The 15,795-nt window shown below is 45.1% G+C and overlaps 1 protein-coding gene across 1 annotated transcript in view; it reads left to right on the top strand.

The window, feature by feature from the left end:
* AGAP2 (ArfGAP with GTPase domain, ankyrin repeat and PH domain 2) overlaps positions 1-15,795 on the top strand; it is a 241,807-nt gene that overhangs the window by 155,760 nt on the left and 70,252 nt on the right. Inside the window, exons 4-6 of the mRNA XM_088466186.1 lie at positions 10,948-11,033; positions 13,649-13,790; positions 15,045-15,179. Coding sequence (XP_088322312.1) covers positions 10,948-11,033; positions 13,649-13,790; positions 15,045-15,179 — 363 coding nt within the window. The remainder of the gene's footprint in view (positions 1-10,947; positions 11,034-13,648; positions 13,791-15,044; positions 15,180-15,795) is intronic.

Genomic DNA, 15,795 nt, shown 5'->3' with positions numbered 1-15,795 from the left:
CTATCTCAATTCCCAAATAAGATAAACAAACAGACGGACCCTCTGTCTTCTCATTAGCAACGGGCACACCTAAAACTTTAAATAAGGACTGCGCAGAAAAAAGGAGGTCAGAACAAACGTCACTTCTTCCTGGACCAATAAAGAGAAAATCATCTAAATAGTGTGCTATGCCCGTTTGTCCGGTCCCGGCATGTAGACACCACTGAAGAAAGGAGCTGAATTTCTCAAAATAGGCACAGGAAACCGCGCAGCCCATAGGTAAACACTTATCTACAAAATAACCCGAATCTAACCTAAAACCCAGAAATCTCATTGCCTCAGGATGCATTGGTAATAAACGAAACGCTGATTCTATATCTAATTTTGCCAACAAAGCGCCATGTCCAAAACTACGAACTAACTCCAAGGTATCGTCAAATGATTGGTAAACGACCCTACGACAATTCTCTGGAATGGCATCATTAACAGAACCTCCCTGCGGATATGAGAGATGCTGAATCAAACGAAACTTGCCCGGCACTTTTTTCGGAACTACGCCCACTGGAGAAATACAGAGATTATGCAAGGGAGGACAAGGAAAAGGACCCTCCATCCTCCCCAGCAAAACCTCCGCACGCACCTTAAACCTCAATTCCCCGGGAAAATCCCTGGCGGAGCGCAAATTCTGCGACGCCTTAACTATCAACTGCTTGTCTATGGGCAAACGAAAACCTACTGAAAAAACCCTCGTAAAGAAAAAGTGCATCCTCCCTACATGGGTATAAATGTAACCATCTCATAAGAGAATCTAAACGAACTGGAGAACAAGCCTTAACTAGCACTCCTGGGTCCCTCGGCACGGTCCTGGGAAATACCTCCTGCCCCACGTCGACAATCCTTGGCCGGATGCTCACCTCCGCAGAGACGACAGGAGTGGCGAAAGCGACACCCCGACCCCCTAGTACATTTGGAGTCGTTATAGGCGAAGCATTTCCCTCTCCCCACTCCTGTCGACCCCTGCCTGTTGGCAGCATAGCTTTTCCGAGGAGGCGCACCGTCCAAGGGAGGCCGACGCTGTTGAGAGACCTCTAACCATACTTCAACATCCTTAACCCCGAAAGGAATAACTGAAGAACCGTCATGTTTTTTTCTAAATTGTGAATCATATTCACGCCATGCCAAGTTACGAGACCTGACGAACATGTCGAGCACTAAAAATAGATACCTGAGAATGTTAACGTGCTCCTGTGCCCTGGTCTCCAAATAGCATGTCGCAAATATGAGCATGCCTTTCAACCAAGTATTAAAGCTACAGAAAGCATCTTCCCCTATGCCTCCCGCTTTTTTAGCCTGCGCCAAGCCTTTCTTCATGCCATCTGTGAGCGTAAAAAGGTCTACAAATTTCCCTTTACGAATTTTGCCTTTTACACTTTTCCGTAAGCCTCGTAGCACCGCAGTATTCGCGCAATGCACTGTATCTGCCCCTGTCTCCTGCGCTTTTGCCCCTGACTCATCAGACTTCCTAGTCTCGCTACCTGACTTTTTCGCCAGCCGACGCGCAACCAGTCTAGCAATTTTACGGGGGCGAGCGGGGGAACCAGAAGAGTGATTTGAAGAAGAAGAAGAGTCAGAAGAAGATAAAGGAGTTTCATACTCGGAAGCGGACCCGCTTCAGCAGACTTCTCCCCTGACGAAGCCACAGCTTCGGATACCGGTGCTGAATCTTCCTGTCCCGAAGCAGGCAACGAAAGAACCACGGACACCTCACCACCTGGACCATCAGATACTTCAAGGCCTGGAACTAAGGAAGACATGTGAGCCACCGCAGAAACAGACCTGGAAACCTCCGACGTGGGGAGAGACATGGTGACCGGCTTAGGAGGAGGAATGGCTGGCGCCCGTGGAAGAGGCGACAAACTGGACGGGGGCAAAGAAGAAGCGTTTTGGCCAGGGTGCGTGCTGAAAGATGAAACTGAAGGCAAAGGCGGGGGCGCGGCCGAGGCAGGTGGGTAAACTTGCCAAGCTGGCATGTAAGGGTACTGAAATTGCGCATGCTGAAAAGCAGGAGGATATGCCGAAGGAGGGGCTGCGAAATGGGGAGAATAAAAGGGGGCAGGAGGAACAGCAGCAGAAGATGTAAAGATCGGCGGAGCTCCGCCTGAGCTCCAAGAAGTCTGACCCCAAGAAGGGCCAGCCACAGAAAGAGGAGGTGGCACATTAAAGGATGGTGCCTGGTTGCCAGCTGGGGTGTACCATGGGGGTTGAATCGAAACCGGCACCATGTGCCCAAATGATACTCCAGCGAATGGAGTTGCGGGCAAAGTTGGGGAGCTTAACCGCTGCACTGAACCCCCCGAAAAATGTGAAAAGGTGCCGGGGAAATAGGGAGACCCCGCACCTAAAATGGCCGCCTGAGGCAAGATGGCCGCCGTGCCCGCTGCATGGGCCAGGCCAGCTGGGCCACTGGGAAGCAGAGCGGCGGAGGTCGCAGCCGCGGTGTATATACCCCCACCGGACCCCACATAAGGCCAGGACGGGGCCGAGGTCATGTGACCCCTGCTGACTGCATGGGGCAGACCCGCTGAGAACGCCGCGTGCACTTCCGCGACGCTGCCGAGAGCCCCCGCAGAAGCCGCGGACAAAGCCGGTATGGTAGGGGACCCCAGCGGCGCCAGAGGAGACGCGCTGCCGACCGGAGTGAGGGTGCATGGAAGGGGACGTCCGTGCGCGTCACGCGCCGGAGAAGCAGGGGCCGTGATGCTGCAAGAAGAGCTGGCGCCGGGGCGTGGTGGGGATGCAGCCGGGCCAGATACTGACGCGCCTGGGGAAAGCGTGCAGGCAGATGAGGGAGCGGACCCAGCAGCCGCTGGGGAGCCGACGGTAAGCGGGGCAGAGCCGCTCGGGGAAGACATATATATCTGGGAAGGGGAGGATGGGGGAGATATTCGGGCTGGCACAGCGCGCAGAGGACAAGCAAATTCAGCCAGCCTGCGGGGAGGTGGGGCATCGCGACGAGGACGGGACATGGTGATAGAGACAGTTGGTATAAATGGATAGGAATAAATATGCAAGTGATACTCAGCCTTTCCGAAGTTCCACTGCAAAAGAGGCTGAGCTGCCCTCTAACCCTGCCTTATATATCCTCCATTTAACTCCTCCTATCCCTCTGCCTATAGGATGAACTGACCACCTGACACAAACCCTTCACTCAGCCAACAGGCTGTCATATACAAAACACCTTGCAGAAACCATCAATCTTATCTATCCTCAATCCTATACAGATTTCGTCTACCATAAGTACTGTAGTGCAAATGTTCCTATTTGTCTGCTGTGCACATACACAGGTGCATACATCCTCCATGCAGAATTACTGAGCAATGCCCATTATGGCAAAAGAGTAAATATAACACAAGAACATATGATTTTAAAATAAATATGAATTGAACAGACTGTGGGCCTCGTATGATAGCCTGCGAGTTACAGGAACTGTAACAATTAGGGTGATTTAGCCTATAGTTTTAAAGCAGCAATAATTTAAACCTGGGTAATCTTAAAATGATGCTAAATTATTATTTATTTATTATTACCAGTTATTTATATAGTGCACACATATTCCTCAGTGCTTTACAGATAATATTTGGCCATTCACATCAGTACTTAGCCCCAGTGGAGCTTACTATCTATATTCCCTAAACAAAAAATGGCAGCTGCTCAATCAATCTGGCAATACTTTTCAGGTGCATGAAAGGGAGGGGTCATACCAAGTAGAAAAAGGGGGGTTTGACCCCCTATTGTTCCTCAGCACACTGAATTATACTTGCAAAAATATATGAAGACTATATGGTAATAGAAATTCAGAGATATAGTTGCATGTATTTACAAATACATGGGAAGCTGCTAGGCCACATCACGGCTTCACTGTCACACAACATCCATGCCCTTCCCCTTCTCTCGCCATCTACATTCCTATTACACAGACAGAACTACAATAAATCAAGGGGCTGGCTGTGGTATAGAAAATTGTCAGTGTCTAGATTAGGGGTGGACAATAAGCAGCCCCCCAGATGTTGTAGAACTACACATCCCAGCTTGTTGCCCACCCCTGGTCTAGATAGACACTCAGTAGATCAACAATAGATGGTCGATAGTACAAACGGTTGACAGGTACAAGGGGTAGCCCTTCCTTTAGTGCCTAACTAAAACCATCCCCTTTCCGCAGCCTAACTCTAACCCTCGCCCTGGTGCCTAACTCTAATCCTGCCTCAAGTGCCTAAACCTAAACCTAGCCTAACCCTAACCCTTCCTTTAGCGCCTAACCCTAACCATCCCCTTCCGCAGCCTAACTCTAACCCTAACTCTAACCCTCCCCCAAGTGCCTAAACCTAGCCTAACCCTACCCTCCCCTTAGTGCCTAACCCTAACCATCCCCTTCCAGAGTCTAACTCTAACCCTCCCCAAGTGCCTAAACCTAGCCCTCCCCTAATGCCTAACCTTAGCCCTTCCCTTCCACAGTCTATCCCTAACCCTCCCCCAAGTGCCTAAACCTAACCCTAGCCCTCCCCTAGTGCCTAACCCTAGCCCTCCCTTTCCGCAACAAACCTACAAATCGGCAGTAGTTAAAAGGTAACACAGCATATATACAGTATAATTAAAAATATATCCAGTTGTTTGGGCTGCAATGTAAAGTAATATTAAACAAGCTTAAATTTTCAACCTAAAAATTCTGCCCAAGTCTCAGTCTCAAGTAATATCAGGAGTTAGGACCTCAAATTCAACCAACTCTTCTTTCCTCTTATCTTGCTCAAGTAAGAGAAGCCTGTCTTTTTATATCTTTATAAAGTGCATCGTTTTAAAACATTAAATATTCATTTATTAACAGCTACCAACTTGCACAGTCCGGTTGTTTTTCATTTTATGTTTATCTGTCTTTATTTGTCGCTACTGGCTTTACAGGACTTGCTGCAGTATTGTTCAAAACTTGTTGAAGTGCCAAGATTTTTCAGCTACCAGGCAACTGAGCAGCTGTTTTCTTTTTTGATTGTTAAACCTCACCCTAGCCTAAGCCTTACCCTCCCCCTAGTGCCTAACCCTAACCGTCCCTTTTCGCAGCCTAACCCTAACCCTCCGGCAAGTGCTTAACCCTAACCGTCACTTTCCACAGCCTAACCCTAACCCTCCAGCAAGTGCCTGACCCTCACCCTAACCCTAAAATAATGAAAAAACAGGTCAACCATTTTTATGTTGACCATTTTTGTGTCAACCATTTGTCCCTGTAGACCTTTTGCACTATCGAACATTTGTCAGTCGACCATATGTACCTGTCAATCTTTTGTCCCTGTCGACCTATTGCCTGTCAACCATTTGGTATCAACCCATTGTGTGTCTTTCTAGACACAGTCGATCTTTAATCCAGTTTCCAAAGGGGCTACAGCTGCTGCACATCCCCCTTCTCTAACTGCACTCCAAGAAACCACAGTATTGTAAAACAACCTACATCCTCCAATAAACTTTCATATGTCAAAAGAGTTAAGCCATCAGTACAACAGCCATTTCACATGCAGACATGCATGTTTTATCAAATCATGCACCTAGACAATTTCTCATTTCTTTGGTGCTTCCCGAAGTGTTTTTTGAGTTTTGAAACATTATCTACTAATGTACAGTGACAGGTGTTTGAAACAGAGCAGCAACATGTAAATTTTAGTTATTACATAACAGAGCTCTGCTCAAAAAAGAGCAGGACTGACCTCCACCATCCCAGAGTCTGGTATACGATCAGTGTGTGTGATGTATTAGCTGGGTAGGTGTGTGGTGAGCCTATAACGTTATACTGCTTTTTTATTTTTATCACTTCCATTCTTTTTATGTTAGTGAGCAAAAAATCCAGCACATTTCAGTTGGGTTGGGTACGGGATGCTGGCGCTCTGGATCCCGGCGGTGAGAATCCCGACACCGCCATCCCGACAGGGTTAGGATACCGACACCTGTCTGCAGGCCCGTCTCTTTCATTGGGCTTTTAGGGCAGTTGCCCAAGGGCCCAAAGCTTCGAGGGGCCCTCCAGCCCCCTGCAGCCACTGCCTGTTAGTAATTTTTTTTAAAGCACTAGTCTGTGACCTTGACGCCTCTCCCATAATGCAGAGCGGCCCGGCCCCGGGAGGACGGACGGAGGAGTGGATGGCGATGGCGGGGTTTCAGGTAAGTGTTTATTTTTTATTTCTCTACTGGGGGGGGTGGACCACTACTGGAGACAATACAAGGGGGGACTACTACTGGGGACAATACAAGGAGGAGACTACTACTGGGGGCAATACAAGGGTGGGACTACTACTGGGGGCAATACAAGGGGGAGACTACTACTGGGGGCACTACAAGGGGAGGACAACTACTAGGGGCACTACAAGAGGGGGACAACTACTAGGGGCACTACAAGGGGCGGGACTGTACTAGGGGTACTGCATGGGGGGGACTACCACTGGGGGCACTGCAATGGGGGACCACTACTGGGGGCTCTATATAAAGGGAAAAACTGGGGGTACTGCATAGGGGGGACTACAACTGGGGCCACTATTTAAAGGGCACTGCATAAGGGGTACCACTATTGGGGACACTGCATGGGGGTCTACTGCTGGGGGCACTATATAAGGGGCATTGCATAGGGGGTACCACTACTGGGGAAACTGCATTGGGGGACTACTACTGGGGCACTATATAAGGGGCTTACTACTGGGGGCACAATGGGTGGGTAGGGGCCCCAGTGCATTGCTTTGCCCAGGGCCCACACTGCTGTTAAGACAGCCCTGCCTGTCTGTCGGTATCCTAACTCTCCCCCTCTCGCTACCCTTACCCTAACCCTCCTGCCCCATTGCCTGAATCTAACCTCCCTCCCTAGTGCCTAAACCGAACCTCCCCCTCCCCGCACCCTAACCCTCCCCTACTTAGTGTCTAACCCTAACCCTCCCCTTAGTGCCTAACCCCTAACCCTAACTCTCCACCTAACCCCGCTACTTACCTTCAGGATTCCGGCGATCAGAATGCCGGCATTGGTATTCTGACAGGTGTCGGGATTCTGGCGTCTGCATTCTGAGCCCCGGAAACTCCATGGTTGGGATTATGACCGCATCCCTTTCAGTTACCTCTACAATACAACATCCAGTCATCATTAACCTATTTTAATGGTGTTCTGTTACTGTATAAGGGTCATATATGAACCACAAAAGTTAATACCAACTCACAATGCTTTTTTGTGATATTGTGTACCCACTTTTGGACCTGGGGTTTTTCTGCACCTGCTTTCTGCCATTGTGCAAATAATAAATACATTGTATAGTATTATGATAATATTTACATTAGATAATGGGACTGAGAGGTGTCTTCCCTGCTTTCTGGAAGAGCAAATAGCATTTTTTTCCCCAGCAAAACAACTAAATTTTCTCAGGTCGTTAGAGGTGCCAGGTAATGGTCTCAACCATTTAATTCCACACATTGGGACTGATACAAACTTGAACTTAAATCATGTACAGTCTCCATGCACCCCCTTCCCCTTTTCTCTCTCCGGTTGTTTTCTGCTGTAGATTTTAGCACTTGCCAGAATCTACAGCGCATACGTGCTCTCTGGGAAAATTTTGCAGGCGGAAATTTCTCTGGGATTTCTGTAGTGCGTGAATGCTGCGATCTTTGTAAACATGGATATGCGGCGCATATCTCCAGAAAAATGGTGCTTGGATAGTATTTTGAAGGGATGAATGAAGGGTATGCAGTGTGGGCCCCCCGCACACCCTGAACCCTTAATAGATACGTATATGGAGTTGTGTGTACATGTAGTTATTCTTGTTTTCAGATGGATCTTTTGCACCAGGGATTTAGCTACTGTAAGTGTGCACTTATAATGATGACAACTAAGAAAGCAAACATAAGAATAGGCAGATCTGGCCACATGATGGGAAATATACGTATTTAGTTCCATGTATGCGCTGCAATAGCAATTACAAACAGATTGTGTTCAATCAGTCCCACTGTACTCCTCCATGTTGCACTTCTGATGTAAAACACAATTCTATCAAATCACCCAAGTGCACCCTCAAACACTGAACAGTCCTTATATCACCTCTTGCGCAATTAACACGAGTCTGGCTCCTGTCATTTGTGAACGGAATTAAGGGGCGCAGTTAACGTGCGATAACTTGGCATGTGTCATCTTGAGGATTCCAGCTCCTTGTTCACTGTATCCTCTACCAAGGTGTTCGGAAACAGATAACAGTCACCCTACTCCAGGGGGCACATTGGGCTCACAGAACTTTTCTCAATGAAGCGAAAACTGAAGGAGTGAGGATAATAGCTCTGCTATCTTATAGTTGGCTCAAGATCGCGGTCAGCAGGATAGCGTGCACTGTCAGAACCTGGTAGCAGCTGAAACACCTACACCAAGTCCTTTCCAATGTAGAACACACCCAAAAGTCTCTCATAAACTATATTTAACAGCTGTCAACTTCACATAGCAAGGGTAACACATTGGGGGAGTCCTGTTATGGTTACTTTGATTTAAGGGACTGTTTGAAGGCCCATTACTGAACTTGTGTTTTTTCCCATGCTAGATTGGTACCTAAGAGTCTCATGAGGTTCTTTCTGGAACAATGATCCATCATCATGTTAACAAAGAGGTTGGGCTTCCTTGATGAAAAGAACCTCCCAAGTTTAGGGGTTTATGTTTGTGTCAAGCAGTGAAAAGCGTGGAGAAGTGAACCGGTGGAGAAGTTGCCTATAGCAACCAATCAGCTTTGAAGTAGCATTTATAAAATAGAGTCTATAAAAATAATAGGTAGGATCTGATTGGTTGCTATGGGCAACTTCTCCACTGGTCCACTTCTCCACGCTTTTCACTGCTTGATACATAACCCCTTAATCCCTTTTCAGCATTCCTGGCTTCCTGTTGGGACCTGAAAAGGGGTTTGGATAGGGTACAGGTTGGGACATCCTGTCTTAAGTCCTGATTGATTGAAGGTGCATCTTTTAATGGTGGACAAGTACGGTAGTTATATATTTGCAGCATACCTGAGGAAGCAGTTGACATTTTGCAAGAATCCAAATAAGTGAGACTCATTCTATTTTTTAGTGCAAATTATATTTTATTTAATTGTTACAAAGAAAAATAAAAACAATACATACGTTCAAAAAAAGTGTAAGCAGTTCTATCACCAAAAACACAGCTCAAAATACAGAACACTGGGATAAGTATATAACTCTACTCATTCTATTTTTTATTATTTTTATGTTTTACTTTTTCTTTTAATTGATTTGCATTTTTAAGTGTTTGTATTTATCTGACTTTTTAGCACTAACAGCCTAGTTAAATGTATTTGAGTTTGTTATATTAAATTAGTTATAGGGCGGTATCTAATTAGCTGCAAACATTGCATTAATGGATCCCCCGGGTCTATCTAATTAACCGCAAAATTTGCCCGACGCCGACACTTTTCAGGGTTTTTTTTTTTCGGGACCTGATGTGTCACGAAAAATAATCCATGATAAGTGACGTTTTTTCACAGCCTCAATGGCGAAAACACTTAGGTTCCGATCCTATGTGTTTTAGTGTGAAATAATAGGATAGGGGGAGAAAAAACATTTGTGAAAAACGGGATAATCGGCAAAATATCCCTGTTATTCGCCGATCGCGGCTAATTGGATACCCCCCATAGTCTGTTATAGTAACTGAGGGCTTGATTCAGCAAAGAAAGCAGCTGCTAATACATACTGTATGCAATTGGCTGATTGTTTTGTGTAGTGTGCATGCATCGCAGTGCGTGTGCGCAAACTAGCTATTGCGATCGGGACTGCGATGGCAGAAACTACGCAGACGGAATCGGAATGAAATACCGCCGTGGATAGGTAAGTACTAACTAACCTAACCCCCTAACCCTAAACCTCCTTAGGGGTGCCTAACCCTAACCTTCCCCCCAAGTGCCTAACCCTAAACCCCCCTCTAAGTGCCTAACCCTAACCCCCCTTTCCCCGCTGCCTAAACCTAAGTCCCCCTGGGGGGTGCATAACCCTAAATCCCCCCCGGGGGTTGCCTAGCCCTAACCCTCCCTCCCCCTAACCTAACCCTAACCCTCCCGTGCCCGCACGGCACGCCTCCAAATAACATCAGGCTGGGGGTAAAGCCCAGCACTCCGTCACTGGCTGAGCTTCCCCCAGCCTCTCCCGTCAGTGAATGGTTGCCGCGCGCATGCGCGCGGCATCCATTCACTCTCCAGGGGGCTGGCACCGTCGCATAGCTGCAGCGGTGGGGGTCCCCAGCCTCCCGATTTGACCACCCGCAGGCCACTTCGGCCCGCGGGTGGAACAGCGGGACAGTACTGTCCCGCTGAAATCGGGATGCTGGGGAAGGGTGCCGCCCCTCTACGTTTGGCGCCCCTGTGCGACCGCACTGGTCAAACACCACTAGAGCCGACCCTGCCTTGCTCTTTCCCAGACTGTCCCCTCTCTGTCCACTGGTTGGTACTTTATCTCTCTGCACTTAATTTGTCTCCAAAAAGTTTAGCTCCTCTACCTCACAATCTGTATTTGAGCAGAGCGTCCTTTGTGCTGCCAGAGCCCATAGCAAACACATGGAACTCTATGGCTATAACTTGACCCATTCCTATATTATACTGGTAAAAGCTGATATTGCATTATGTGATGAGAAGTCCTTTAGCCATGCCTCTGTGGCCAGTAATAAGCTAATTAGCGATTGATCAGTGGAAGATGGGAATGGAACTTCTGTATTAATCGCTTGTTGTTGGGAATGCAAAATGAAAGGTGAAAAATAAAAGTTGAGAAATGCTCCATGTGTGATCTCGTTTCTGCTGTTTATTCACACATTACCAGGCATGTGCTGCTGTCATCCAGTGCTCTCTAGGAATGCTGAATTTACACATTGAGTTTACTATTCCCAGTGACATTTACATTTCTCTTTATTTTATGTTTTTCCAGGCGATCAGTTTAAGAAAGAGATTAGCGTGGAAGGCCAGAACTATCTCCTGTTGATCAGAGAAGAAGCAGGGGCGCCAGATGCCAAGGTACAGTAATTGTGATTGCTACTTGACTTTAGTGCAAGAGCAGATGGATAATGAAGCAAATGATAGTGCTAGCTCAGTCAGTCAAGAAGAACCCATCATGGGATATACCTGACTGCACAGGAAACGCACCTGTGGCACAAAGCAGCTCTAGCAGCTACAGTATGGGGCAGAATTCTCTATCATATGTTGTCAGGTATTATATGTCCTATAAAACAGAAACCTTTACTACACATCCAATCCCTTTTTATAACGTGTCAAATTATAGTAAGGATACAAACATGCATCTGTAAGTTATTTTATCCTAATTAATATAGGGGACTATTTATGTAGCAGAGATAAACTTTGCCGTGGGAGATTTGGCTTTTCTCCACTTTTCTCTACTTCTCTTAATTTAAGAACACCAGATTAATCAGAGACTATATTGTGCACTTTACCTCCATCCCCACGATGCCATATAATCTACAGTATATCTATCTATCTATCTATCTATCTATCTATCTATCTATCTATCTATCTATCTATCTATCTACAGTCAGGTGCATAAATATTGGGACATTGACAGCATTTTCATATTTTGGCCTCTATTCACCACCACAATGGCTTTGAAATGAAACAAACAAGATGTGCTTTAATTTCAGACTTTCAGATTTAATTTGAGGGTAATTACATCCAAATCAGGTGAACGGTGTAGGAATTACAACGGTTTCTATATTTGCCTCCCACTTTTTAAGGGGCCAAAAGTAATGGGACTATCAAATTAAAAGCTATTTCATGGACAGGTTTGGGCTATTCTCTTGTTATTTCATTATCAATTAAGCAGGTAAAAGGTCTGGAGTTGATTCTAGGTGTGACATTTGCATTTGGAATCAGTTGCTGTCGACTCTCAATATGAGATCCAAAGAGCTGTCACTATCAGTGAAGCAAGCCATCATTAGGCTGAAAAATCAAAACAAACCCATCAGAGAGATAGCAAAAACATTAGGTGTGGCCAAATCAACTGCTTGGAACATTCTTAAAAAGAAAGAACGCACCGGAGAGCTCAGCAACACCAAAAGACCCGGAAGACCACGGAAAACAACTGTGGTGGATGACAGAAGAATTATTTCCCTGGTGAAGAAAAACCCCTTCACAACAGTTGGTCAAATAAAGAACACTCTCCAGGAGGTAGGTATATATGTATCAAAGTCAACAATCAAGAGAAGACTTCACAAGAGTGAATATAGAGGGTTCACCACAAGATGTAAACCATTGGTGAGCCACAAAAACAGGAAGACCAGATTAGAGTTTGCCAAACAACATCTAAAAAAGCCATTACAGTTCTGGAACAACATCCTATGGACAGATGAGACAAAGATCAACTTGTACCAGAGTGATGGGAAGAGAAGAGTATGGAGAAGGAAAGGAACTGCTCATGATCCAAAACATACCACCTCATCAGTGAAGCATGGTGGTGGTAGTGTCATGGCGTGGGCACGTATGGCTGCCAATGGAACTGGTTCCCTTGTATTTATTGATGATGTGACTGCTGACAAAAGCAGCAGAATTAATTCTGAAGTGTTTCGGGCAATATTATATGCTCATATTCAGTCAAATGCTTCAGAACTCATTGGACGGCGCTTCACTGTGCAGATGGACAATGACCCGAAGCATACTGCAAAAGCAACCAAAGAGTTTTTTAAGACTAATAAGTGGAATGTTATGCAATGGCCAAGTCAATCCCCTGACCTGAATCCGATTGAGCATGCATTTCACTTGATGAAGACAAAACTGAAGGGAAAATGCCCCAAGAACCAGCAGGAACTGAAGACATTTGCAGTAGAGGCCTGGCAGAGCATCACCAGGGATGAAACCCAGCGTCTGGTGATGTCTATGCGTTCCAGACTTCAGGCTGTAATTGCCTGCAAAGGATTTGCAACAAAGTATTAAAAAGTGAAAGCTAGATTTAGGATTGTTTAGTTTGTCCCATTACTTTTGGCCCCTTAAAAAGTGGGAGGCACATATAGAAACCGATGTAAGTCCTACACCGTTCACCTGATTTGGATGTAATTACCCTCAAATTAAATCTGAAAGTCTGCAGTTAAAGCATATCTTGTTTGTTTCATTTCAAAGCCATTGTGGTGGTGAATAGAGGCCAAAATATGAAAATTCTGTCAATGTCCCAATATTTATGCACCTGACTGTATCTATGTGTCTGTCTGTCTGTCTGTGTCTCTCTCTCTCTCTTCTCTCTCATACACTCTTGATCTCTCACTTGTCCAGCATATGTTTGTGGTAAGGATGACATTTGGATAAATCATTACTTTGTGGACATCTGACCCCACACTACCCTATTATATTTCCTTAAATCACTGAAATGACAATGTTGGGCTTTTTCAGAGTTGAGAATGCTACCAATTAAATTCTTTTTCCTTTTCTATTATAATTATTGTAAATCAGAGAGATGAAGCTGAGTGACTTTATAGGGAAAGTAATTTTAAGAGCATTTTACAAATATATTTAAGCCCAAGCGATTAATCCCCAGGGACAGTAAGCATGGTATAGAGTGTAAACCAGTGTCTGTAATTTCTACTGACAGATTGCCTATTGATTTAACCTCTCTGGACTCTGTTCTTTAGTTTGCTAACTGGGTGGATGGCGTCATCTTTGTGTTCAGCCTGGAGAACGAGGCAAGTTTTCAAGACATTTTCCAGTACTATGCTCTTCTGGCAAACTATCGCAGTGTCACTGACATCGCCGTGTCTCTGGTGGGGACTCAAGGTAAGCCTGTTTATCTGCTGCTACTCTTCTACATAGAGTACAATGATGCTATCAGGGCCGTAACTAGGGTAGTGCAGCCGGTGCCATCTCACAGGGCACCACAGGTCAGGGGGCGCTGTTTGGGCCTGTCAAATTTCTATTTATTATCATTCTGGCTTGTAGCTTCCTCTTATTTCATCCCCAGCATCTCCTGGCCTCTCCTATACAGTATCTTCCCTGGCCCTTCCCCATGAAGCCATGGCCCTTTTTTTGGGTGCATTATGTCCCTTTGAAAAATGAGGGGGGCGCCAATGCTCTTTCTGGCACAGGGCACCAAAAAGTCTAGTTACGGCTCTGGCTGCTATAGTAACCTTACAAGTAGATTGTGAAATGGGGTAACAGAAAAGAACATGTATTCATCGTCAGTGAATTTATGTCACTTCACCTTTAACAAATTGAATAATAAATACACACACACACAAGCATACACATGTTTGTGTTTGTATTAGGGGTGAGCAGGGGCCCGGTTTTACTCGGTTTTACTTGGTTCTTAGCGCCACTTTACCGCAAATTCGGCTCGATTTTATTCGCTATCCAAAACACGTGTTCGGCGATAGCCAATAAAATGATCCGAGTAAAACCGAGTAAAACTGAACCCGCTCACCCCTAGTTTGTATGTATATATGTATGTATGTATGTATGTACATGTGCATATACTGTGTGTGTATGTATGTATATATATATATATATATAGACAGTTGATGTAAGGCGGCACTCGTGGGTTTTGGAAAATAACAGTCAGAGACACTAAGTCTGGTCCAACGTTTCAGTCCTTCCGGACTTTTATCAAGAACAGGACTGAAACGTTGGACCAGACTTAGTGTCTCTGACTGATATTTTCCAAAACCCACGAGTGCCGCCTTACATCAACTGTCTACATTCAGGACACGTGAGTGGCCCCAGGAGGGCACCAGGGTACCAATACTTTTTGTCATTCTTGTGGAGTGCCGGCATTTGCAACACATATATATATATATATATATATATATATATAGAGTCCAAATAGGTCCACACTCTCGTCTTCAATAATAAATTGCTGGGGTGACACACCCATATGGGATCACAATAAAGAGATGTTTTTAAGAAGACTGGTGAGTGCTACCCCCCCCCTTTTTTTTCTACATATATATATATGTATATATATATATAGATATATACTGTATATATATATAAATATTTGGCTCTTGACACTTACAAGACTGCTTCATCTTTTAGATAAAATTAGTTCCAACAACCAGAGAGTGATTGAAGATGTACGAGCCAGAGGTCTGTGTAATGACATGAAGCGGTGTATGTACTATGAGACCTGCGCCACCTATGGGCTAAATGTGGATCGAGTGTTCAATGAAGGTATATTTCCTTTGCTAATGCAACAAACACAGTTGTTGGTATTCCCATTCTACTTTTTTTATCCTATAAAATCTATAGATAGTATGCATACAATACACACAAATCATTCATCACAAATACATCTAGTAGTTGAATAGTATACAGTCATCCTACATACCAGTATCTATATGTCACAAAGGGCTCTAATAGCCAGTGAAACACACTTGCTGTCCCCATCTGCATTCATTGTGCTTTATTAACCTACTAAGTAACTACTATTGGCTGAAAAATACCGAATCCGTATTTTGTAAGACAAAGCCATAAAATATGGATCTTCATATATCTCCTCAACAACATTATTTGAAGTTGTTTTATACAACAATAGCAATATTGAGCAAGCTGTGCCTTCCTTCTCCTCTTACACCCTCAGTCAGGCGGTTTTCTCCCTCTGCACATGTTAGTTGGTGATTCATCCTCATCATGTTTATTTCTGCAAGTACAGAAACTATAACACACAACGCTTCGGGGACCATTCCTCAGGTGTCTCTTACAACAGAGAAAGGTGACTACTAATTGACTTTTGCCAGTTTATATTAAACAATACTTGTATCTGCTATGTAATTATGGGTCCCAGATG

The sequence above is a fragment of the Taudactylus pleione genome, unplaced genomic scaffold, assembly GCF_031769625.1.
Source record: "Taudactylus pleione unplaced genomic scaffold, aTauple2 ptg000065l, whole genome shotgun sequence".
NCBI lineage: Eukaryota > Metazoa > Chordata > Amphibia > Anura > Myobatrachidae > Taudactylus > Taudactylus pleione.
Note: the sequence above shows the minus strand (reverse complement) of the source record. Positions and strands in the feature narration are given on the sequence as shown.